This window comes from Sceloporus occidentalis, unplaced genomic scaffold (assembly GCF_023333645.1).
Source record: "Sceloporus occidentalis isolate IW3139 unplaced genomic scaffold, rSceOcc1.0.p SCAF_236, whole genome shotgun sequence".
Classification (NCBI taxonomy): Eukaryota; Metazoa; Chordata; class Lepidosauria; order Squamata; family Phrynosomatidae; genus Sceloporus; species Sceloporus occidentalis.
Window position 1 is genome coordinate 361,710 of NW_028317216.1, and position 26,888 is coordinate 388,597.

Sequence of the window (26,888 nt, forward strand, 5' to 3'; positions counted from 1 at the left end):
ATGGTGGAGTATTATGACATCTTGGGAGTTCACAGGAATGCCTCACAAGAGGATATCAAAAAAGCGTAAGTATCGAAAAATTTGCATGCATGGCGTAAGAGTGATAATCTTCAAGTTGATGTTTGCATTTTCACATTTCAGGATGCTTGGAGTCTTACATAGTTTTTCATGAAGTCGGGAGTTTTTTTGTGTAACTGGTTCATTTCCCCATTACAGATACCGCAAGTTGGCTCTGAAGTGGCACCCGGATAAAAATCCAGACAACAAGGAGGAAGCAGAGCGGCGGTTTAAAGAAGTCGCTGAAGCCTATGAAATCCTGTCGGATTGTAAGTAGTGTCATGTGTTCCGCGCACCATTTTCATGACTCTTTCAGCCTGCGTGAGCGGGAAGCACACCGTCCATCTCTAATTGCTACATCTTATGCTATCCGCCACTGACCTGCCTTATTAACATGTCAAAGGAAAATATGTGCACACCTGAATCAGACTCGCTCCTAAGGCTCATCAGGTAGGTGATTTGTTCCCAGAGGAGAAAATCACATAGGAAAGGTAACCACGTGCACTTGTAAATCAAAACGGTATTGATTTATTAAAGGGCCGATGTTTTGTAAGGCCTGTGTTGTTGCTAGCCCTGGTAAAGACCATTTGTGGCTGAAATGTTGGCTCTGTTTTTGAATTATAAAGACATTTTTTGTGCAGAGTACAGTGTGATACAAACGCAGCAGGGAGCCGCAACGTCACTGCTATTTTTCACACAAAATCTTACTGTTTTAGTTTAGTTCTTAGAAACGAAACTATTCACGACCTTGTGAAAGCTGGCACGTGACAGTTGGCTTGGAGTAAAGTCTGCAGGCAGATTGTTGAGCAGAAGATGTAGTATTATACATAAGCCGGTCTCGCAAACAGAAATGTTTGTAGGCTTCCCTTACTCTCCTAATTTTGTACAATGGAATCCTTATTTATCGAGTAAAACAGAGAAACCATCAGTGCTGATATGAAGAATTCTAATTTCTGTCAAAACTAATTTTCTATAAGGCATTTTATTATAAAGAAATATATTCTATGGTAGACGTGTGCAGACAATTCTACTTTTTTTGTGAATACTTACTGAAATTCGGAATACACTCCTGAGCTCCATGGTTACGGTAAAAGTGTTCTGTGTGCATTTACTTTAGAGAACTTTCTTTTCATATAATCTTACACTTTTTGCACTGTTTACATTTGTCCTGCAATAGTTTTTAGGTCTTTGTCGGTATAAAGAGCTCGCACTTGTCACCAAACCAAATAATAGAGCAGCAGATCATATGCCATGTTTTTATTGTTTTGATCGATCTGCCCTTCCCCACTTAGAGAGCTGCCAGACTAATAATATCCAGGGCTTGTCATGCCGGCTAGCAAGGAGGGCCAAAAATAACCACATTGAACAGACTCCAGCAGGGCTAAATTTCATCTGCTAAAACAAAGCCAACGTTTCGGTAATAAAACCAAGTAAAATTGTGTTCTTAAATGGAATAAATAAAATATAACCATTTTTCTTTTTGATTGCAGCTAAAAAGAGAGATATTTACGATAAATATGGAAAAGAAGGATTAACTGGTGGTGGTGGAGGGGGTAAGTGTCAACCCTATTTTTCCTTCCCCATGTTAAGTTTTTGCCAATTATTACCTTCCCCTAGCAGGATTCCCTCCCCCTGTTTTATAGACTTTTTTTTTTTTTTCTTTTCAGTTAAAACAATTTGTGATGTAATACTGCTTTTTGAGTGTTTCACCAGTGATAATCTTACCGCTTCTTCCCCGTTTAGGTGGAAGCCACTATGATCATCCATTTGAGTTTGGATTCACATTCCGAAGCCCCGACGATGTCTTCAGGGAATTTTTTGGAGGCAGAGATCCATTTTCGTTTGATTTATTTGGTAAAGTATTTTCCCCCTGACCTCCCTGAATCCTCAAGTCCCATGAAGTAAAATACATGAACTTAGTGTATGTCTGTGAAGGATAGTGTTCTATTTTGACTGCTTAAAAGTATGGTTTCAGATGCTGTCATCCGGTTTTAATTATTGCTCAATTGCTAAATGAATTAACTTAATTTAAACTTCACGATAGAACCAGAGTTGTGCTATCTTAGAACTCATAATATGTTTTTATATTCCAGCAGAAGATCCATTTGATGACTTCTTCGGTAACAGAAGAGGGCACAGAGGTAGCAGGAATAGACCTGGAGGCTCTTTTTTCTCCACATTCGGGGGATTCCCTAGCTTTGGTGGTGGCAGCTTCTCTCCATTTGATACAGGTACAGAAACAAAACTTGCTTCTACGCGCACGTTTTAGGTCCGTTTGAGTTAGGACTCTATGCCATACGCATTGCATTTCTCCTACCCCTTGGACACTCAAGGGTTAATACATTGCAACTTATTGATGACAAATATTTGGCTGCAGTTTTATACCTGTAATAAACATTCTAAGAAGGTGTAGAACGATGCAGGTAGACCGCAGTAAGTGTTAAAACTTCCTTTGGGCTTGGCGTAGGATTAAAGTATGGCCTTGATGAAAGGACTCTGGGGGGCAAAGAATGTCACCCAGGTACATACTAGCATGCTTGTGGTTTGCAGGAGAATCTAAATCTGAATAATTGTACAGTGCTGCAGAATATGATGGCGCTATATAAAACAATAACTTGTTGATCTATTTAGCTTTTCAACAATTCCCTTGTCTCTGAATGTCCTAATGTTTTTTTTTTTTTTGTGTGTTTGATATTCTTCATGAAAGGTTTTACTTCTTCGTTTGGTTCTTTCGGGCATGGTGGTTTCACTTCATTTTCATCGTCGTCATTTGGAGGATCCGGGATGGGTAACTTCAAGTCTGTATCGACCTCAACTAAAATAATTAACGGCAAGAAAGTCACTACGAAGAGGTAAGGATATGAAGTTAACAAGATGCTGTGTTTATATCTGAAATGTGTGATATGAACACATAGTATTCCATGTCTCTTCTACTTTCTCCACATACTCAGTCTGGCTGAGGGTATTATATAATTTTTTATATCAGTGGCCAATTTATAACCAGATTTAATCTGCAAATTCCTCCCTGGTTTTTAATTTCTCTTACGCCCAAGCACTTTCGATGGTTTTATTTTGCCTGTAGCATTTAGTACTATGTAGTAGTATGCTACATAAATACTTAACGTTGCATCCACCATAGTATACATCACCCATTCTTTGTCATGACCTATGCCATAGATCTGGTGAGGCGGGTGATTGTCGCTCGCTAGCCAAGCAGTGGATCCACCCATGATATTGCCTGCAATAATCTCTGAATTGCCAAAAAAGTAAACACCTGGCAACTTTAATTCTGACCTGGCGTTTAGTCTTTGTGGTAATTAGATTGGAATGTTTTTTTTTCTTTCTTTCATAATTTCCCCCCCTTTTGATTGGGAAGTGCACTGCCGTCCTACAACCTGAAACATTGCACACAAGTCTTACTGCATGCACCACTTTGCAAGTAGCCTCTTTATTGCTTGTCCTGCGTTACTTTTTTCATTTGCTTTGAGAGCAAGCACAATTTTTAGGCAGTTTTACATTTTCTGCACTCCTGTCCTGTGCAACAGGAATGATGTCAAGCAATACTGTGTGACCAAGTCCACACCTGTCAGTTCTGGTGTATAAAATATCACTGCACCATACATTTAACACTACCAGGAATGAGTATTTTTGTTTGTTTCCCAAATCATTTGCTTTCGTAGACATTGAAAGAGCATGTAAGTACATGCCATTCCGAGTCAGCAGGCCATCCTATTAAACACTAGTGTAGACGGACAAACGTGGGATAATGCAGACTGATGCAGCAACGCACTCCTATCTATATATGTGTTCTATGCGGTCTGAAACGGAGGATAATATTTATTCTTACAGATTTGTAATATTTTAGCAGGACAAATACTTAATGTCTGCATGGAAGGGGCTGTAGGAACTCAAATTCTTATTGCCGTGGGCCTCATGCTTTTCAGACCAGCACCGTTATTATAATAAACTTGGAACACTTGAGGTAATGGAAGATGTGGGGTTTGCTGGGCATAAAGCTAAAGTTAGGAATGTTTTATATGTATTCCTAGAAATCTTTTACAAGGAAAAAGTTCAGACTGATTGATACTGCCAGAACGATTTCCAGCTACTAAAGGGAGAGTAAACTTCTAGGTGCCTTCAGTGCATTTGGGCTCATGCTTTATATCCATAGCTCATGATTATTATTATTTTTTGGCATCTGTAGAATTGTGGAGAACGGGCAAGAACGAGTTGAAATTGAAGAAGACGGTCAGTTAAAATCCTTGACAGTAAATGGTAAGGAGCAGCTGCTACGCTTGGATAACAAGTAAATTCAACGCACGCATGTCTCAGAAATATTAACCTAAAAAACAAGCACCATTTGTGGAATATCAAACACTTTTGAAGATTTCAAAAGAACTTTTCACAGTTTTATTGTATGTTGATCTAAGACATATTTAATAGAGGCTCGTCGAGTTTCTAGTATTTCATACACTCTCAGTTCTGTTTTGGGACCACGTTCATAGGACTTTTTTTTTTTTTTTTTTTTCCTCGTCTTAATACCCTAAATCTCTTGTATGCACTTTTTAAATTAACCTTCTGATTGCCAGAGGGTTTCTGTAGCACATTGTATTACATATGACTCTGGCAGTAAAAGGATTAAAGAGGTGAGCTGTGATTATTATTTTCCATTAGTGGTTGAACAAAGTGTTCACTAACCGCATGGGTTTGTTTTTTTCATTTTCATTTTGTTGAAAAGTGTTAACTGTCCAATTTGCTACAAATCCAACTATCCCAGCAAACCATTTTTTTTTTTTTAAAAGTCCAAGTGTTTCATCTTCTAGAAGTGGAAGGATAAAGCATTTCTGATTTCAAGAGGTGATTTTTAGCTGTGCTTGAGAGCTGGCGCACAAAGTAAAAAAAAACATTTTTTGACAGCTGTTAAAGAAAACTTGTGTAATTCAACTGAGCAAGATATAAGACACATTTTTTATATATCATGTTGTTTTTTGTTGTCATTTTGCTAAAAGTTGGATCTGAATAAATGCTGATGTTTGTAGTGCATTCTCCTCGATGGCACCTTGTAGCATTCTTGCGTCTGTGTGAATTTGGGTAATTCTAGAAAATCCAAGCTATGCTTTTTGCTCTAAATCTTTGCGATTTCATGTAATCTGCAACGGCTGACGCTTCTGTATTCAAACTATGTTAAAGGGCTGAATTTACTTAAACAGTGAGTTGAAGCAAGATTTCACACCGCCACATGAACTATCCAGTGCTCCGTTACTGGAGATGTGACCTTCTAGGCTCTGTGTAGCGCTCTGAACGCAAAGCATCGCAATTCACCAGTTTGTAAGTGAAGCCCTGCTCTTTATATGCAAAGGCGACCCGGTTCAGATTATCCTTCTTCCTGCAACTCTATCATCGTCAACTGTGTTAGAGGACCATTCAAGACTAACTTGAATGTAATGAGTAATCTTATTTGCAATTTTCCTTTGAAACATTGAGATTTGTATTTAAAACGTCCGCTGTCCAAATACTTGGTGTATATAAAGTGTAGTCTTATACATATTTTGCATTTGCTCTCTGGGCCTAGCATACAAGACTTTCTGAACTTGGCGCTTCAATGTTGGTTTTATTGAACATTGAAGATTCCAGCTTGTTCGGTCCAGAAAAAAAAAAAAAATAACATTTTCGGACTGTTTGACATTTGCCCCTGGCAGAAAGCTCTTAGTTTTTGTAAGTAGACTGGACAGGCGTTAACTGATTATACAGTCTTAAGTACCTCTTTAAACAAAATTGCAAGTAAGATTTTTTTTTTTTTTTATTTGTGTCCTCATTTTAATGTTTATATCCCAAATCTTCCACCTCCAACACACTCTGCTACTCGAGGAAGCAGACTGGACTTCCTACAACTATGGTGCTTCTGACCTGTAGGATGAATGTCGACACTTTTACTTTAACACATATTAAGGGCCTCACAAGTAATACCACATACTCATAACCCATCGGGTATTGGAGCTTTTGGATTTTCTGGTTTATGCACACACATATATATATAAAAACAAAAGAAAAACTTGTCTCGCAACCCAGCGTCTCTATCACATCACAACGCACGTGTTTTTGTTTCAGCAGCTCCGTTATGTGGTCTGCTAGGGGCACCCCAATTAAATACTAACAAATAAAGGTTTGAGTTGCCTGTCTTTATTTCGTGTAAAATGCCCTAATGCCTGCAAGTACACGGGTGGTGTGTATAATCTGATCCACGTTCCGCATGGCCTGTATGACTCCTTCTATTGACACTGTCTTGCTGCACCCGGCTTTCATACTCACTTGAAATCACTTTTTAAATGGCATATACAATAATCTCCCTGTAGCCAATTTCTATATTTTCTATATGCCAAATAAAGCACAGGGTGGTTGGCTCGAGGATGTCTGCGTTTGTAGGCAAACCACAGCCATCCGTACACCTGCCCTGGTGTCATAAACACATTGATATTCCTCCGGTATCAAAAAGAAAAAAAACAAAACAAGTCCACAGCACTGCAAGAAATAGTGTAAGTATATGGTGGGAAACAAAAATGACCATTAATCCTTGGATTTGGACGGTAAATTCAGTTTGTCTAAAGTCTGTGTATCACGTGGGTTGGATTGTGTTTGGCACCTTGAATCCACGCATGCTCTGCTTATAAAACCAATGAATATAATAAATGTGTGCATCCTAAAATAGCAATTAACATCCTTACAGAAAACATTGTGCATGTAATGAAATTTTGGTTTTAGGAACGGTGAACAATTTTGAAATCTAATAACTAGAAACTGTCATAAAATGATTTATATATTTGTAAATATAATATATCAAATCAAAGCTTTTTATGTTTTTAGTTTAGATTAATTTTTTTAAGAAAATTGTATAGTGGCCTGAACACTGAATACTTCAGTCTTTCTTGCATTTGTAGAATCTGCAATAAAAAAAATAAAGCAAATGTCTACAAGCAAACAAATGTGTATTCCTGTCCTTCTGGTAAAGTATGGCGAAAAATGTAAAAAAAAAATAAAAATTACTAGAATTTAAAAAGTACAAAACTGGATATGTCAATTTATGTAATATATACAATAAATACAGTTTTGTTCTCTTGCGAGGCATTTGCTTGTTTTAAAAACCACAAATCTAACCAGCTCTTCTATGCTTTTCCAAATTACCCTCTTTCCATGGAGACCAAGTAATGCTACAATATTTGTGAACCCGTGGTCTGTGGCCTTGCCGGCGTCTTCCTCCTTATGTTAAATTGTTTGTTTTTTGTAGAAGTCACTTTCAGATATAAGTTGGTCTTTTTACACAGGATAAATTCATCAAATTAGCTCTTAGTTTTGTAAATAGATTTATACTTCAGTTTGCTGAAGGCCTTCATTCATGCCTCTTGTGTTGCTACACGTTCGCCGTTCAACCAATGCGGAATGGAGACCGGAAATAGAAATAATGTTCAGCCCAGATGTAAATGCCTAGTATGTGTGTCTATAAATATATAATATAATTATATATATAAAACATCCAAAAATAGTTACCGGCACTCCAGGGACTTCTTTAAATAATCACTCAAGAAACTGCAGTTTTCTAATAAACGTTTCAGTCTATTTCTTAGACTTTCATCAGGACTGATGAAAGTCTAATAAATAGACTGAAACGTTGATTAGAAAACTGCAGTTTCTGGAGTGCCGGTAACTATTTTTGGATGTTTTATGATTTGCTGTTGCAGCTACTTGGCACCGGGCTAAAAAGATGGTGATTGGTGTGCAATTGTTAATTTTGGACATTATATTGTGTTCCCTGTCGTAATTTATTGCATATTCCAGGGCTAGAAATAAATAGGGAGTAGTTAACAAATACTTAACCAAGATCCACTTGCACATACAGATAAAACAAGAGCTGCCCATAACTTCCTAATCTCGCTTTATGGCACTTCCCTGCTGGTGGGTTTACAGTCCAAAAGGATTTTAATGGGTAATTGAGAAAAGACGGAGCGATAGTAATCTGATGGAGTAATTGGGTGGTAGCCGGACCCAAAATTACATCTATAAAGTAAATGGACAGAAGGCTTGGTGGGTTAGAGCCTGTGGCAAGATGGCGGCTTGGACCAGGAATGGCGGAAGGAGGAAAGAGATTTATATTGTTTTGAAACGTACAAACATTTGGCAAAAAAGAAACAATCTCCCCGAAATAAGACAAATCAATAAACTTGCCTGCAGGGCTGCTAAAATGGTTGCAAACCTTTTCTTGCAAGTAGGTTGAGGCAAGATGGTGTTGGGTAGAATATATGGGGAATAAGGAGGGGTGGTTCACGTCGAGACCATGAGATACTTTAGTTGGACTGGGTGTTTAAGGGGTTGGGTGGAAGGAAACATAAGCTTCAAATATAAGCCGATGTTATGATGAGGTAGTTTGGGTGCTTTTTTTTGGGTGCTAAACCCCTTTTGCATTAGAAACTCATCGGGGTTGCCCATTTCTAATACAAACCGAAACCATGGAGCCGAGTTGCCCAGCTATTCTACAGGTCTCTGGGTTTGGCGTATATTATATGATGCACCCAACCTGTCTGGGACCGGTTATCACCCGATAAATGTTTCCACTGTGACTAATGCATTTGCTGTAACTATTAGGTGCGGCTTCAGCTCAGTCTGTGCCGGGCAGTGTTATAGAGGAATAAACTAGAAGTGATTTCCTAATGAGAGTACGACGGCAAACGCTACAGATCTGACAGCATCTGCGGCCAAAATATTGCCATACCTCACGCGAGCCAAATTGTTTAGCGCATAGACAGAAATACTATATATATATATATATGTATATGTGTGTGTGTGTGTATATATATATATATATATATATATATATATATATATATATATATATATATATATATAGCATTTGTGAAGTTGCACATGTTTCAGCAGGTAAGTTATGTGGCAGTCAGATGTATGTTTTCTCGGCTTTGTGTGAGTTTGATGTTCAGCTGTCGGCTTGACGGGCGATCACAATTTATGAAACTGAAAATTGCCTTTATTTCAGTTTGTTAAATACTCTTAGGACAGGATAGAGGACTAAAGATTGAGGCTCACACATTGTTAGTTTGTTTTGTTAGCTTCAAAATGTGTGATAATCCCAGGGTTACCGTATCACTGTTATGTCTGACAGACGTTAGACGCTTGAAGCTGATTGCAACTTTGTTTAGTATTGTTGTCCCTCGCAAGGATCCATACAGACTTTCCTTATGTTGACTGTGTGTCGGGTTTTTTAGACTAGAGACCTAAAAAGCTAAATTTTAATAATTTAAAATTCTAACCTCAAATCTGTTCAGGTAGTCAATAACACCCTGAAAAAAATGGTCAATAAATGCTTAGAGCGCATTCATACTGATCGCTAGTCCCGAAAACTAAATTTAATATTAGAGGGATTATACGGCCCGTTTTAGCAGATAGTATGGCTCGTGAAAGCCCTTTTCCTTCCGGCCTATGACCAGCTTCACCCGCAAGTGTAGAAGGGACTAACCCTGCTTCTAATTACTAACTCCTTGGAAAGCTATGGCCCGACCGAAAAGAGAATCCCTATAATCACAAAATAACCCTAAACCTAAACCCACGGCTCGGCTCGCCGCTGACAGGTGAAGTAAAACGATCTCGGCACAAAGCGCTGGATATTTCAATCCATGTTAAATTATGTTACGGTGACTCAGCTTCAGGTTGCTTCACAGTCTGGGTCCACGATCCCAAAAATACATTTAAACGGCCTTCTGATGCATTTGTTTCTTCTGTAGACGCAGTATGCTCAGTTATGAAGTATGGCTGGTTGTGTCGGAGGGAACGGGGGGCCAGAAGCAGGCCTGATAACTTCATGCTTCGTTCTGACGATACTTTTTCACTGGAAAGGGAATTTTCCCTTATAAGTGGCGGTGAAGCTTTTTGCTTTTGCAGTTAGTGTATTGCTGATAATATCCGTCTAGTCCTGCACAAAGCCGATGGCTTAAGGTTCCATAGCTGCACAGTAACACTTCTTTTGCCGGAAGGTCTCGTAAACACATAGATTTGTATATAGATGTCATGTTCTGGAACGCAGGTGAATGTTTCTCTAAACATGCTTATAGGTTTGGGTAAACGTGTACATTACTATATGCGCCGATGTTTAAGTGGGACACTTGTGAGATCTAAATGCCAAATAGTGCCATCTGTATCAAACCAAACATTGGCTTGGTTGTTGGCGACTGTATCACTTTTAAGAAAACTCTTGTTTTTCCATAAAAAAGGAACATTTTTGCTAGCAGTTAGCGGTGTGTATTTCCCACACCCTTTTTAGTAGTAATTGGCACAACAGAAGCAATAGCAATAATGTTTCGTTAATAAGAAGCGTTGGTCTTTTTTTTCTTTTTAATTGGCAATGAGTCAGACTTCACCTTTCTCAACGTAGAATCTGAATTGAGTGTTTGTATAAAAAAGAATGTATATATTAACAATTTATGTAGCGCTTCTTAGAGTACATAAATTACATATCCAGCCTTTCCCACATCTGTTAATTGCCGTCGACCCAAAAGAAGGCAAAAAGAAATCCGGTTTGTAGCTCTTCCCAATTTTGCAACAAACTAGGGAAACAAAATCCTTCTTGACTCCAGAATGCCTGTCAGATCTCTCCTTGGATCAAGCTGTTTCCCCATAATTTAAAAAATTATATCCCTGAATATTATGATTTTGCAAGTATTCATCCAGCTGCTGTTTAAACGTCTGTACAGAATCTGATAGAAATACTAAATGTCCTTTCTTCTATTCTAAACGCGTGACCACGTGTCCTATGAATGAATAAATTATAACGTTTATACAACTGTAAAGCCATAAATTAGTCATTCCAAATAATCCCCCCAAAATCTATAAAGTTACATTGGTTGAGAAGAAACCTTTTACTACGTAAAAGCACGTATCTGAAGAATAAATCTTGTATATGTCTCTATATGGCCATATATTGCTTAGTCCATCATGACATCATCATTAAAGGAATCGGTGCGACTAGCCTTTTTTTTTTCCCCCATCTTTTTTTTTTTTTTTTTTCTTTTTACCAGACTCCCTTATTTCTGTTGAAAGCGCAATTATTTTAGTCCAGTGAATAACGGCATTAATATTCTTCCAGTTGTTTCCGTAAAAAGGAATGTTGCGTTGGGCTTGGTTTAAGATCAAGCATCTAAAAACTGCACAAATCTGTCCCCTGATGTAAAATAACATGGAATGCCGTTAAAAAAATCTGGCAGGCGTGCTTATTATGTTCTAAGCATCTAGAGAATCTATAAATACTCAAATTACGACATTCTCTGAAAATTCCATTACAGACATAAATGCAAACATAATTTTTCCCCCACAGGATCATAAAGTGAAAATGTCAAATTTCTTAATATTGTATCTATTCCTATTAGATAGAACTCATTACTGTGTATTCATTTAATTGCTTCTTCATCAGAAGACTTTCTAGGCCCCTTACCTGTTCCCATGCACCGTCCTGTTACCATGATGGCACTGCTTTTGGTTCCATCATGAGTTGGTACTACAAATACAAGCTCTTCTCGATGTCAGGAGGCAGCTGTCGAGCAACTGAATCACGTAGTGTTTAAATTGCCAGTAAATGTATTTTATGCCGCTGTCCCACCAAGCTTTTCGGGACAGGGCTCAATGGTATATGGGACCAGGACGATGGTGAATTCTTATGCGCATGCAGAAGTAGGCCCTTGGAGTCCCGATTCGCCAGGGGGTAGAGGTTGGGGAGGTATAATCTAGTGGTGTTCACGGATTAAAATAAGCAGTTTGGAAACCCGCTTTATGGGCATACTGCAAGAACAGCCATCTTTGAACTTTTTTTCAGGATCTGCATACCCCCCCCCCCCATTAAATTGATTACAATTGTTGAATGGTTTAGGCCGCAGGCTGAGGGAGAGAACGTCATGCCAGGGTAAAAATAGTCCGATAAAATAGTCCCTTATCTTTACACTAAGTATCCCTCAAATCAATAACTCCTACTGTAAAGCAAGCACTGGGTGGCTTTCATGTTTAGTTAAGCTAAAAGCTTCCATGTTTTACACCTAAAATTGGGATTAAAGCCTTCACAGGATTTTGTATCCTTGTAGAGAAGCCACGTGTCAGATAGACAGGGGGTTGATATGTTCCGATCGAGTGAGTTCAGTTTAGTATGTTCAGAATTTGATAGACTACGTGTTGCAACACAGCAGCTCCTGATGCGTGCCGCAGATACTTGTTACAGGACAACAGCTGCTTTGGCTTTTAAGAGGATTGGTTTCTCTTTCGAAATGTTTTCCAGCTGTGATTCAATGAGTGAAAGGCTTGTATTATTTACCTTTTTACCACCTAAATATCAGAGGTTGAAGAGTTCTCTACTTTTGGGAATATTAAGTTATTTTATAATAATCTTTCTTCTTTTTTTTCTGGACAATCAGTAGTTTAGCCTCATAGCTGACCTGTAGATTCAGGAAGATAATAATCTTCTCACTGGCTAAACATCCCATGTCACTTTGCCCTTTTGGGTTTAGTTCTTCAGCGTGCAGACCTTACAGGTTGAGGTTTATTTACTAAATGGCCCCCTCACATCGCTCTTCAGGGCTAACACTGGCAGGTGTCTCCTTCAAGAAGGGCTCCACTGTCGCAGGCACACTGTGTTATAGAATGGATGTGGAGACTAAATAAATATCACTGAGTTAACTATACATTATACAGGGCAAACTAAGCCCTTCCTGCAGCAGAGTCTTGCTGTGGTTGGTACTACATGATGTTATAGTGAAGTCAAGGAGTTGAAACACAACTCTCCTGCAAACTACCCCTGAATAGACCCGTTTGTCCATATGAAAAATGCATGTATTCTCAAAGGAACCCTGTAATGGGAGTTTTATGTATTTCTAGCACGTCAACATACACAAGGAAGAATAACCCTATTAACACCCCAGGAAAAAAAAAAAGTTAATAATTTGCCTATATGCTCTAGTATATGCCGTTGAGGAAGCCCTGTTGTGATAATCACTCACATTACTGACGGTCTAATAGGTTTGGCCAAATGGTTCTTATCTGCTGTCAAAATGTTCCCATGTCTGCAGGATCGTCTTGTACTCGACCAGCTATAGTAAGTGCAGCCAGTGATCAAAAGTGCTGGTGTTTCTTTCTCACTGAAATATATTCCCTTGCGAAGTCCTACCAGAAATCCCATAACTTCCATTGAGCAGCTAAACTTTGACGGTTTTGATTATTTTTCTTTAACGCCCAACAGCATGTTGACCAGCTTAGGAAATAGAGATTGTCCACATGGAACTGACGTCCCCAAAGCTTTAGCCACCATAGCCCTTAAAAAGACCCATTGTTAAGTATATCTGTAGAATATTAACGGAGCGTTAATGTAAAATAGAAAAAAAAATTAATAGAACTTGTGGGGTGTGTCAACCTACACCTTTAAGAAATATAATGGTGAGAGGCGTCTTTCCAGTGAACTTGTGGTTAAGTAGAACATAAACCATAGCCTACAGAAGCCTTGTGACCTTTTACATAACAACAAATCGAAGGCTCTTTGATATATGTTGTATTGGTTACCGTCTTCTAGGCAAACCTTTTTAATATACAGAGAGAGAAAGCTGTGCTCTTTGTTACATGAACGGCTCGCTGTCATTTGTTTTCCTTCCGTGCCCTGACATTTACTGGAAGGAAGATCTTCATGTATTCCCTGGAACAGAAGTTGAAAGATATGGAGAGAGAGAGGGAGACTAGGGTTTCAAGCGTTAAGCATCTGTAAGATGAATTAAACCGAGAAGGCTGTTCTCTGCGGACAATAATCTTTCGACCTGAAGGAAGTACCCTGCGTAGTGAATGATAGTGTTACCCCTAAGGTGAGAAGCACTGAAACAATAAAATAATCTTGTGTTTGAGTAGTCAATCTAACCAGACATCTGAAGGCCGCTTAGAATTAATTTTAGCTTTGTAGTTGAGACGTTTTATTTTAGGGATGTGGGACTTATAAAAAGTAAATCCAGTACAAAGTCTTATCGCCATAGCAACAGGTGGGATGGTCCAGCCGCTCAAAACTCTATTCTAGAATGTCAGCACACGGGAGATCCTGGTCTTCTGCCTACATATCTTAGGGCAGGGCTGGCCAACAGGTAGGGCCGTGATGATGAACTATAACTTGGAGCCCATTTTCCTTCAGGATGTGGCCAAAGTTAGTAGGAGTTCCCAAACTGGTGATCTGTTGCAGGAGACCGTCTCGATTAACGATAGGAGTATAATGAAAAATATGAGATCGAATGTCTCTCGTCTCGTCGTGTAGAAACCTGTGAGCGGGTTATGAGGTTCCCGGGGGTCCCTATAAACCAGCTCTCAAGCTTCATTGATTGAAATCCAGCAAGGAACGATGCCAGGGTGGGTGATCCTGTGTTTTTAGTTTAGTTGGATACATTTATAGTAACCCAGTAAGCTTGGGCTAGCCGGAACACCCTAAGGCATAGTATTATTTATCGTCAAGGGAGGATTAAACCTAAAACGTTTTACAATCCGGTACGCTAACTCTATGTAATGTGTTTACAGAACACAGCCAACAATATATACATCGGGAACAGACAGACTAACCTCCTGCTTGTAGGGTCTGCAGATGGGAGACGTCAGGGCTGGATGTTGGTTAGAGGCAAACCACCGGTGTGTTCAGTCCAATAATTATGATTCCTTTAAGGCATACGTGTTCAGAGTCCCGGGTTGCTGCTAGAATAACGGCTAATAAATACACAAAATAAAGCAAGAATTCAGCGGATCCCAAACAGAAAAAACTATGTGAGGCATAAACGGGGATTCCGTCACGCTCTTTGACTGTATATTGCTTCATCCGCCACCGCGTCAAAGTACCCCAAGTTTATGCAGGTTAAAAATGCAGGCAGTCCCGCTGATTCAGCTCCTTGGTAAGCAACATGGTGACATTAGATAGGGCTCTCCAAACTTGGGGCGGGTATTTTGTGGCCGTAGCGTGTGACGGAGTCCCTGATGTTTATGCCTCATGGTTTTTGAATAGTATTTGCTGGGTTTGCGCAGAATTCTTGCTTGTTTTGTCCTTGGGATGATTGTTTGCTGTATGGTATCCATGCGGTTCCTGGGATATGAAAATCCTCAGCGAAGTGCCAGAGGGGTACGCAATGGATAGATCTAAGCCCTGAAATTCTAGCGCTTTAGGTCAACACGCCTTTGCTCATCAGAAAGAACATCATGGCGGCCCCTTCTCCTGGCCAGCAGGACTGGCCCTGGAGATCTGTGTCTCGTTCTTCTGCTACAGATAATACTTTAATGCATAATAAATTCAGAAGAGTAAGGTGAAGCGTATTGTTTTGGCGGGTAGGTGTCTGTCTTTTATATTTGGGAGTGTGCCGTCTCTTTCAGTACTCCTCGAAGAGCTACTCGCTGACTCAAGTCTTCCGAAGGATTTTAATAATAGGGGACGGCACCCATCATAAACTGGAACGTCATCGGCGTGCCCAACCTTTCCCAAAGTGCACAAATCTAATATGCATATATATATATATATATGTATATATGTGTATATATATGTATATATTTTGTGTGTGGCCTTTATATTTGTACCCGTTTCATTTTAAAATGTTCTACAGGTATGGCTGAGCTTGTCTCTCAATAATGCAGTATGTGAGAATCAGGACTGTCCCACTAAAAATGGGACTCGTAGGCGGTATGGGTTATACAACACAGGCAAAATATACTCTTTCGCCTCCCAGCATGATTTGACACATTATTATTATTAATGTGGTTTGGATGGGCACCCTTAATAATAAATCAGTAAGCCCTGTTGGTGATACAGCTCCTCTCACTGCTTGAAACACGGTTGTATCATAGGTTACAGCTGTGAAAGAGTTAACGCTGGGGGGGGTCACGTTTTTGAAGCCTTTGTGTGGAAAAGCCTTACCGCTGGGGTAATTGCACGGCTTGCCCTGTGGTTTCTATGGTAACAATGAGTCAAGCTTCACTTACAAGACACAGTGAAAATCTTGACATCTATGTGAGAGATCCCGACATTAAATAGATTTACGAGAGTTATTTGCAGTGCTGCGGAAAAAAATATTAAAGGTGAAGTTTCATGGAATGTTATTCTCCTCGAGCGTAACAGCGCTGTATACAGTAATACCCCCCCCAGAGCTGTATACAGCAATACCCCCCAGCACTGTATACAGTAATGCCCCCCAGCACTGTATACAGTAATACCCCCCCGAGCTGTATACAGCAATACCCCCCCCGAGCTGTATACAGTAATAACCCCCAGCACTGTATACCGTAATACCCCCCGAGCTGTATACAGTAATAACCCCCAGCACTGTATACAGTAATACCCCCCCAGAGCTGTATACAGCAATACCCCCCCGAGCTGTATACAGTAATACCCCCCCCGAGCTGTATACAGTAATACCCCCCCCCCGAGCTGTATACAGTAATACCCCCCAGCACTGCAACTAGGAAGTAGAAAAACTATAGCGATAAAACGGTAAACATAGGAAAATTGGGTATAATATTGTGGTCCGGCTTAGCCCAGGCTTCTGTTGACCAGGGCACAGTATCCGCTTTTCATGCCTATCATTTGACCTGAGAATACATACAAGGTGAACGTTACCATTTTAGCTCATTTACTTTTGCGTTTAAAGAGCCTCCATTACTCGTCTAAGGTGGGGCTCGCTGAGGTCCCACACAGAGCCGAGACACCCTATAGCTTTTGTTTTTCTAAAGAGACGGGGCAGTGGGCAGTCTTGTAGGTGTGATGAGAAATAACTAGTGAAGTCACGAGCGAGGAGAACTCGTGGCTCTGATGGCGTCTGTTCTCAGCTGTTTGAAAAATAACTTCCATAAACAGGGAAAAACCGGTCGTATCTGCCTTAAAATGCCATTTCTCTCTATTCTAACACAAAAAAAACCTTAAATCCCTTCTATAACGAAACGCGCATTACTGTTTTGCTTTTAACCCTTCCCGTGGCGAAAAAGGGCTAATGTTTCCCGTAATAACGTCCTTGAAAATAACCCGGGGCAGAACTTACAGCCCTAAAGCGACGTTGGTGGCAGAACTTGATATTAAACGCAAATAATTTACAAATAATACCATTCTTTAGGGTGTCTACAGCTGATTTGTCCATAAATGCAGAAAATTAGAATTAGCCCGTTTCTGACCTTCTCCTTATAATACGGATCAGCGGGGTTTAATCATTCCGATGTAGACTGCAGTGGGCTGAATCACTGTATTTTAGGGTGCGAAAGAGACGTGTTACTATGGAAACCAAGACTTTCATAGGGTATGACACACTAGCGAGTCAAGTTATGAAACAGTTGCTTTCGTGAATTCTCAGGGGTTAATATCCTTAAGAAAGCCGTCGGTCCGCGCCAACCTGGCTTTGTGGGGGCTTCAGGCAGCCGGATCGTATCACGCGCCCCAAATTCTTGGGGGAAAATATTGGATTATTATTATTTTCTGTTATTTATACAGCGCCAACAGTTTACGCGGTGCTTCTTACGATCCATACACTCAAGCGGAATAGACAGATAAATCGACACGTTGGGTAAAGAGGTCTCGGCTCGCAAGCTTACAATCGGATCGAGTGATCCGTGAATACGTCCGACTTTGCATCGTAGTTTTTTAATGCCTACCTGCTAGTCTGGGGCCGATGGGAATCTCAAGAGCCCCAAACCTGGTGAGGTTATAACTGTAAGGTCGGAATACTATAAGTCCTGGGTCCTTTCCATTGCTTTTTATGTTTTTTGGGGGGGTAAAAGGTTGGGTTTTTTTTTTTAGCAAACTATGACGTAAGTCATTTTGTATATTTTGTACAAATATGTTTACTTTACCCTTAGTTTGTCGGTGGATAGAGTCTTCAGCCGACTGTCATGCCTTTTATTATACATGTCACATAACCTTTGGGACCTCGGAAGTATCTTCTTCACGTGGAAGAGAAGCAGAAACCTCAGAGGTCCATGGGACTCTACATCGAACAAAGGGTATCGACTGCGTCTAAAGACTTCATCTTCTTGTGGTTTAATACAGCAGCCCAGCAAGAACGGTTAGCCTCGCCCTGTATAATGCATACTTTGACCAGAGAGATGAATTGGTGGAAATCCCTGCACATGAACTATGCATTGTGCAGGGCCATCTCACTGGGTTGGTTGGAACGCCTGGTGAAAGTCTATTCGATATTTCAACATTGAACATCGCGTCTCTCATTTGCAGTTTACAGCTACTCAGCGTGCGCGGATCTATATTTGATTTCCGCCAGCAGCCATAAAAGCTGTCGGCTTCCTCCCAAAGCTCCCGGCGAGCGGCAGAGAACCTAACAATCAGCCCAACAAAGATCCCTTTAATTCCAATCAATTTGCTTTAAGCCCCATCCCGCGCATGAAGCACAATTAGCTTCCGCGTTTGGTATGAATCCATTTAACTCGCAGCGGCCCCTCTGCGCTGTGCTTTTTCCGTTCATGCCGAGGTGATGCTTATTTAGAAAATTGCTATTTATGTAACGTATCTCCATTTCTTTATTTATTTATCCCAAGAATATGATATCCGTATACATTCCGAGCGTGTCACGGTCAGGTAGGTGCAGTATGGCGACCGTCCATAATGACAGCGTCCACTGCCTCCTTTCCTTAATACCTTTGCCTTATGGGGGCCACCTTCATGTTGGTCAAGTAGAGATAGCAAACTTCTATACTTCCTCTTATCATTGTTTTATATATATATAGCGCTATTTTATTCCGTGGCGCTGTACATTGGGAGTGGGAAACAATGTCATGCTTCCTGATGTCTCGTGTTGGCTTCATGGCAGTCTCTGATGAGACCTCAATCTGTAACTGCTGGCCGCTCTAAGCAGTTATATTATTAACTTCTTGTTCTCAGGATCTGCGTGATTTTTCCTCCCCGTTAATTTACAGCTCACCTACGGTTAAGTCGCTGCTTATTGGCAGCCTCTGTAAGGGTGAGATTTTCAGGACAGGATCCTGGCTTCCATGGGGCCAACGTTTAAACTAAATATCTCGCTCACCATATCAGAAGGGAGCTCTCCTCCACCTTTTGTTTGTGGAACGGCTAATCTGCGGTGGGCATTGTCAGCCGTGACGGCGCTCACATGTGTTTGGCACGGAGCTGGCGTCACACGATCTCTCGGTAGAAGTAATATCTCGTTACTGCATAATCTTCAGCTTCCGCAAGCCATGCGCGCTCCACGGGGCTGCGGATCAGCACAGCAGCGGTGTGGGGGAGGTGGCGCATGGGGGGCAACCATGCTACTGCCTCAAATAACTAGTAACGTTCTAGATAAAAATAACCTCACGTTTATATTATCCAGAAAGACTGTGTGAGCTTTGGGCGTTAAAGGGGAACTGCACCCTTAATAATATAGACATGTTATCGCATAGATGTCAAAGTCTACCTGGCACTTCAGTAGTTAAAGTGTCATTAAATGCATCCATAAAGAATGCTTATAGCTTAACGTTGCCATTGGAACACAGGAGTGATGGGAGTGATAAAGGGCCATTGGGACACAGGAGTGATGGGAGTGATAAAGGGCCATTGGGACACAGGAGTGATGGGAGTGATAAAGGGCCAATGGAACACAGGAGTGATGGGAGTGATAAAGGGCCATTGGAACACAGGAGTGATGGGAGTGATAAAGGGCCATTGGAACACAGGAGTGATGGGAGTGATAAAGGGCTTCTGTACGCCTATGAAGAGATTCTATTAAAAATCAGCCATTTCCAGCTACAATAGTCATTTACAACATTAACCCCGTCTGCGCTGGATGGATTTCCGATCCATTTCATGTTATTTTAATGGACAAAATCTGCTTTTCATACAAAAACACGTACATTTCTAAGTGACCCCAAACTTATGAACGGTAGCCTATTTGTTATATAAGTGTAGCCGGTTATCTTGAAAGAAAGTTTTGCTTTAGAGATATGTGTAAAGTGTCTCTATGTAGAAGGGACAGTCCCTCCATAGTTCACATAAAAAGTCTTATGTAATCTTAGGTAACATGCTGTCGGCTGGCGAGTGTATATAAATATACAGCCCTTGGTCCACTCGCAGTGTTTAGAGGTATCCTATGGGTGAAATTTAGGTGTAATTCTCGTGTTTTTGGTCATCTCTTAATTTGCAAACAGTTTCGGAGAATAGCGGATCATGGTGCCACTAATTTCCGGGTGGAATCCTTTGTATCTATAATTATCTAGAAATGTGCCGAGTTCATCAGGTGGCAAATGCTTTATTTAAGAGGGGGCAAAATTGATTATTGGGACAAGAAATTTTCCCCAACATTTCAGGTGTCCGGTGTTGGAGACCGTGGCTGTAGACGGGGGTGGTAGGGCCAAAGCCGGGAGGGCCCCAAGGAGCCCCTTCCTGGTGCCCAGCAATCCACGTGGAAGCTGCAGTGGAGGTCTGCGCAGGAAACTGATTTTAATGCTCCTCGGGCAGATCGGGGGCGATGAGGACCTCCCCGGTGTCCTCAGAAACCAGGATAGTGGGGCAACTACACACGGCAGCAGGATAGCGCCCCCCCCCAAAAAAATAACATGACACTTGGCACGTATGCGTGAGGGAAATCTGCGATAAGATCTTAGTAATGAACAAAAGTGATTGTGAAAGGGCTAGGCAAAAATTCAGTGTTTTGGACGAAGTCGCACCATAAAACGGTGCCGGGAATTGCAGAGTCACCAGTGAACTCGATGACCTCATAGAATCATTGTGCCGATTTACCGGAATATCGCCCCTTCCTTGTTACCATACTTCCTTGTTAACCCTTAAGGACCAGTGACGATCTGCGTAACCCTAACAATCCATGCCTTGTAAATGCTGTATGTAGTTTAAATTTAGGGTGACGGGTAAAACTTTTTATAACCACAGAGATAATCCTCATCAGACAATTTACCGGAAACTCCCCCTTCTTAATGACTCTAGAATCTCATAAAGTGCTCGGAACATCAGTATTCATGCAGGGACTTTAAACCAGTCAGGGCTTGACCCAGAAAAATGTAAATCTGATAGCAGGAATTCTTTTACACAACAACATCGGCGTCATTGCCCTGGGATCAGAGAGGTAGTTCAGAAAGTTAAACAAAGTTCAGCATTCCGGTTCCTCAAATACCTCTTTGGAGGGGATGCATGTAACAGGGGTATATGTTGCTGCCTATGATAATGTTGTGGCAACAGCCAGATTTAAAGACATACCCCCCGACATCAATCAGGACACCTTTTTGTGTGGGGGGGGGTATGTCAGGAAATGGGGACAGAGGTGAAAGGGAGCGGGCCAGCAAGAGCGAGACCACCTGCCTATCTACGTGGAGGAGCCACCTTGCAGTACTCTGCATCAGGAGGTGGCCGCGTGGGGCATCCGCGTCGGGGGAGTGTGGCTAGAGGAAGGAGGCAGTCAAGGAGGCCATTTGGTTGAAATGGAGTTCTGTCCTGCAACAACACAGACCTCCATTGTTATTACGGCTTCCTGGAGCTTCAGGGGGATCAGAGGACCTCCCCAACTGGCCCATGTCCCCTACTGCATGCAGAAGTGGAAGCAGGTACACGGAAGAGGGCAAACCCTCCATACGTCCCACAAAGTTATCGTCGTGAGTGTGCGCTGTTCAACACGAGCATTGCGAAATATGAAGTACACCAAGAGTTGTGTTCCATATGGTCTGTTGCCTGTGATAACTACTATAGGAGACTTCAAATAATACCCATGCACCTATCATAAATGTGACTTTATCAGCCCGGTGCCATGTGGAATCCATAATGTAGACCGTTTCCTAAGGAAGGAAATTTCCTGCCCAACAGCAAAGCTTAATCCGCTGATCATCCAAAATAGACGTCACGTTTGCGGGTGGTGCGATTATACCTAATTCCGTCGTATGATTGCAGAGTAATAGCTGGATGGCACTGAAGGTCTTATTTTTAAAGCTCAGAGCGAAATCAAATCTAATACTTATTAGCTCTAATTTATGGCTTTATGCACCATGTACTTTGTTGTTTGGTGATTTAAATGCATGGATAAGAGTAGCTGATGGTTAATCATTGATGAAGGACTACAGCTATCCATATAGCAGGGGTTTATTTCCCACCCTGGCAGGGGGTTGGATCGCTTTGATGGACAGCTTTCCTCTAGTGGGCTGTGGAATGGATTGGGGAGACGAGGTGAACCTATAACCCTTTAGAGATTCTTGTTTTTTTAAGGCTACCAGCAATGGGATCTCCTGTTTTTCAGGTATTATTGTATTTTTTAAATTATTTTGCTATTGGAAAAGAGAGCAAACGATGGCTGACCAAGTCAAATTATTTTGGATATGAGAAAAGATAAGGAAAGAAAGGGAAAGGGCCAAATTGGCAGAGAAAAGGAAAATTAAAAAAAACAAAACACTCTTTGACTCTTTGGTAATTGCAAAGAGGGAAGCAGATGAGGGGAAAAAATGATTTGAAATAAACTTTGATTTTGCCTTTGTTATTTAAAAGACGAGTGGCCAAGGCTTTCGTAATTGAGTTTCTTTGACTTCTGCCTTAAATTCAGGTGTAGCAGACGATATGGCTCTGGCCGAAGAATGCCGACGCCGCGGACAGAACGCTTTGCCCTTCCAGCCATCAGCGAGCAGAAGCGCTCGAGCTCAGAAGCCCGCCGTCCTTCCCAGACACAGCCATAACTACAAAAGCGATGAGGAGGAGGAACACGATAAGCTGCGGAGTACGGGCAACTGGGAGACCCCTCTTTATTCATCAGGTGTGCAGACAAACGTTAAACAGGGTTCTCGTGATCATAACGTGTCCATCAGCCAATCAAGCAAGTGTACGACACTTCCAGAAAAGCGCTGCTGCGTACTGATATAATAATTACAATGTAACACACATAATGGCCAACGTTCCGCTGCGTCTCAAGGATCTCGTCTTGCACCCCACAATTTTCATTACATTTCCCTTTCTTATTCCCTTAAAGGTGAGATCTGGTCACCATGCCTATGGTATATATGGCATAATCTGCCTTTATTACAAATTCAGTTTGGGTTTATTATGTTCATAATATCCACTCGACTTATTACATGAGCACGTATCTTTGGCAACCAACAGCAAATACAGCGAAGGGTTAAATGGCTCTCTCACCCTAATAAAGTTGTGAATTGGCTGCCACGATTACATTTTAACAGAGTTCTATATATATATTATATATTTAATATATGCCAATGCGCCATTATTTTATCTAAAGTATTTTATGTATTGTATAGATAATACATATATTTTTTTTTCATCACCCACACTGCCACAATAATATGAAGTTGGACACGGCTTTGTTGTGGTGTTTTTCAGTAGGGGTATAGGGGGTTTAGTGATTCCTTGTCTCATAACACTTTAAAGGGACAGTGAAGTCTCAGGTCCTACACTAGAAAACCAAGGGCTTACAAAACAAAATGGGATGCGAGGATACTGGTCCTATTGGCTTTTAGTGGAGCTCTCAAGAAAGGAAATCTGGCGTCTTAAAAGCTGTGTGGTCCATCAAAAACCATCACTACTGATATTTGAGGCTGACCGCGGGCCGATCCCTCGTGTCTTTGAAACGAGATCATTTTGTAACCTTTGCAACTGAACTTTCCAGTACCGATTGTGTTAAATAAATCTGAGAGGTTTGGCCCTCACAGGCACCCGGAACATCAGTAAGTTAGCTGAGCCGCTGCCACCGGACAGCTTGGACACAGACCTTCACCCATGAAAAGCTCCATAGAATAACACTTCGAGCTTCACTGTCCCTTTAAAGAATTAAACTGCTATACAATGTTATAAATTATCATATTATATGAGGATATTGTATATGGGTTGTTGAGTTTTATATTAAGTAAAACTCAACAACCCTCTTTTCTCTTGAAGAGTTAGTATGGGGAACATACAGGGTTTTTGTGCCTTTTTTAAGTCTTCCTGGCAATAGAAGGCAGACAATCGTCAAAAATTGATTGTTTGATGAATAGAATGCATTAATCTGCATAATAATGCCCTAGTAACGACACGCCTGATACAGGGTTCCGCGCATTCTATGCAGGTAGGCAGCAGGTAGACAACGTATAGGGTAAGGGAGGCCTTTTACAAAACACATCGGTCCAAGATACATGTCAGGGGCCAACGCCATACCTTTTGGCACCCCGAGCTTGCATTTGCTTGTGAGACCAGCAATAGTGTAATATGAACACCACGGATATACTGCACTATTGCCGGTTTATTTATATTTTAGTGATTTTTAGAAGATATTAAAGGACCTTTTCTACTGATTCCTTTGATGAGCCTGGTCTATTCAGCCCGTTTGTGAGTTGATACGCTACCATACCAATACACTATTTGTGCGTACATATCACACTATTGTTGTTTATTTTTCTTTTTCCCATATGTTTATGCGCGCCATGATCTATCGTCCATTTGTTTAAACACTTGAAGGAAGAGTGTTGTTGGCTGCTGCTTTTCATTTGGGTATTATTATCATTTTTATTTATTTCACGTAGAAATCCAGTATTCTATTTTTTCACTTGTGAGACCAGCGCAGGGTTGCATTGCAAAGATACTTTTAATATTTGAAAAACCACAAACACCCCAAGCAGTAAACTTCAGCCGTAAATCTTTTTTTTTTGTTTTTCTTGGAGAGCCAGGATCTATGGATCTAAATGCTGTTTATTGCATTTGAGTAAATATTTAGTGGTAACGAAGTCTCTTTTTGCAAGCCCAACAAAAATTGTTGAAATTCCCTGAAAAAAAAATAAGGTTTCTGAGCAGATGTATGCCTGGTGTTTAACACAATAATACGCACCCAGTCTGATTTTGTTTTTGAATGACCTACTAACTGAACTTATAGCACTGCATCTTAAATGGCAATAACTCTCTCTGCATGGCATATTTTACTACTTTTGGCTACAGTAACAATATGTAAGGGAGGATCATATCGTATCGACTAGGGCCGGCCAGTAGATCTCTCGGTAAGCGCCAGCTAGGAGATTGTCTGCCAGCCCTTGGTGCTTGAGAATCATCGGAACACTAAAGTTACCTGTTGGCTACTCCAAAAATAATCCAAAATTTTCCCTGTCCGTAGCTTATATTTTATGTATTCACTAAACTGTGAGTTGGGGAGAAATAAACTAATTGACTTATTGCGCATGGTGAAGGCCACCTTGAAGAAGATTGCCACCGCTGGCTCTTTGATAATATCCTTGCCACATTAAATGTTTTATCTCACCTCTGTTCACTTTAAACTCACGCTTTAGTCCATATGACAATGAGGCTTATGCCTTCCCAGCCTTCAACTGGCGCTGGACTCCAGAGAGGGCAGAATGTTAATTAACAGTAAATATATTATGTGTGTTCATGAAAATATCTTAAGTTATTTAAAGAAAAAAGTTTATTTAGTATGTAGTTTAGTTTATGGTTTTAGTTGCAGATGGAAGGCCTTCCTTCTGCTGAATCCCTTGTCGTTCCTGGATGTAAAGATGTATTGTCAGATCCCCGATTGCTCACAATTCTATTAACTTCCATTTGCTAGTCGGCAGACGAGTTGTGGTTTCCTCTCTCTGACTTCATTATGCATTTAAGAAGAGCCAACCCTAATAAGCTTCTGCTACAGGAAGAGCTTGGGCTGCCCTGTATAATGCATAGGTAAATCAGCAAGATTTGTTCATAGTATCCTCCACTGTTATACATTATACAGCGCGAGTCCAGCACTTCTTGGTGGAAAAAAACAAGGTTGGCCCTTCATAATGAGCTGTGAAGTGAGAGAGTTAAATCAGCAACTCTCCTGACAACTCTCCCTACCCCCTATACCCCTACTCCATACTATCAATACTATACCTCCTGTACTCCATACTATCAATATACTCCATACTATCAATACTATACCCCCTGTACTCCATACTATCAATATACTCCATACTATCAATACTATACCCCCTGTACTCCATACTATCAATACTATACCCCCTGTACTCCATACTATCAATACTATACCCCCTGTACTCCATACTATCAATATACTCCATACTATCAATATACTCCATACTATCAATAGGGGTTGGTAAAAAAAAAAGGTCCATTTAACTACATAATCTTTTTGGTGGGTGTTGAGAAATAATAGGTTACCTGGTGGTTACACAGTCTCGGGCCTTTAGTACGGCATCATAGCTTTAATTATTACTCGCCAGCTTTATTCTCAGGGAACCACAGCCACATTTTGGACGTTGCCTATTTAAAGGTACGCCATCGTTAACTTTTTTTTTTTAAATTGGAAATACTCAACTTGATATTGGAACAAAGTTTTAATTAAAAGAAAAAAAAAATTAAAAATCTTATTTTTTGTACATGAGACTAAAAGGTTTCTGTAAGAACCTTAAAAAATCTAAAAAAAAAAAACTGCTGAGAAAGAATAATATATATATATATACATCAGCTTTCCTTCTTGTTTTCATTATTAGATTAATTAATGGCTAATAATAAAATAAATGACCATGGCAAGATAAATCACTTACCTGTCTTGTGGTCCTGGAGTTCCCTTAGAATGAAGAATGTTTTGTATGCCTCCCCCCCTTGGTTCTGGACCATATTGTTGAACCGTAAATATTCTTATGCTATGGAATGGTTCTTTACTGGCCGTGTTTCCTCAGGACACAAAGAAGCAAGCAAGAGAAAGAAGCAGAAACAGAGAGAAGAACAGAAGAAAAAGAAATCGTCCAAACCAATCCACTAACTCCGGAAACGGCGTTCTAAACACCCACCACAAGAGGGCACCGTGCTCCGCATCTGCAGATCTTTAACACAG

General features: G+C 40.7%; 1 protein-coding gene across 5 annotated transcripts; it reads left to right on the forward strand.

The window, feature by feature from the left end:
- On the forward strand, positions 1-26,816 carry LOC149276499 (dnaJ homolog subfamily B member 6-like). Of its 5 annotated transcripts, none has more exons than XM_089503581.1 (9): positions 1-65; positions 217-326; positions 1,548-1,614; positions 1,808-1,911; positions 2,154-2,288; positions 2,765-2,909; positions 4,262-4,332; positions 22,626-22,832; positions 26,734-26,816. In XM_089503581.1, exons 1-9 carry the CDS (start codon positions 1-3, stop codon positions 26,814-26,816), a joined length of 987 nt encoding a protein of 328 aa, XP_089359707.1. The 5 variants fall into 5 exon arrangements, with proteins under 5 accessions (XP_089359707.1, XP_089359708.1, XP_089359706.1 ...); XM_089503582.1 differs by having other exon boundaries at positions 2,157-2,288; XM_089503580.1 differs by having other exon boundaries at positions 1,548-1,610; positions 1,801-1,911.
- Positions 26,817-26,888: the final 72 nt, after the last annotated feature.

Coding starts and splice junctions, on each gene's coding strand:
- LOC149276499 (XM_089503580.1), top strand. CDS start 1: ATGGTGGAGTATTATGACATCTTGGGAGTTCACAGGAATGCCTCACAA. Junction 66..216: donor CAAGAGGATATCAAAAAAGC/GTAAGTATCGAA, acceptor TCCCCATTACAG/ATACCGCAAGTTGGCTCTGA. Junction 1,912..2,153: donor ATTTTCGTTTGATTTATTTG/GTAAAGTATTTT, acceptor ATATTCCAGCAG/AAGATCCATTTGATGACTTC.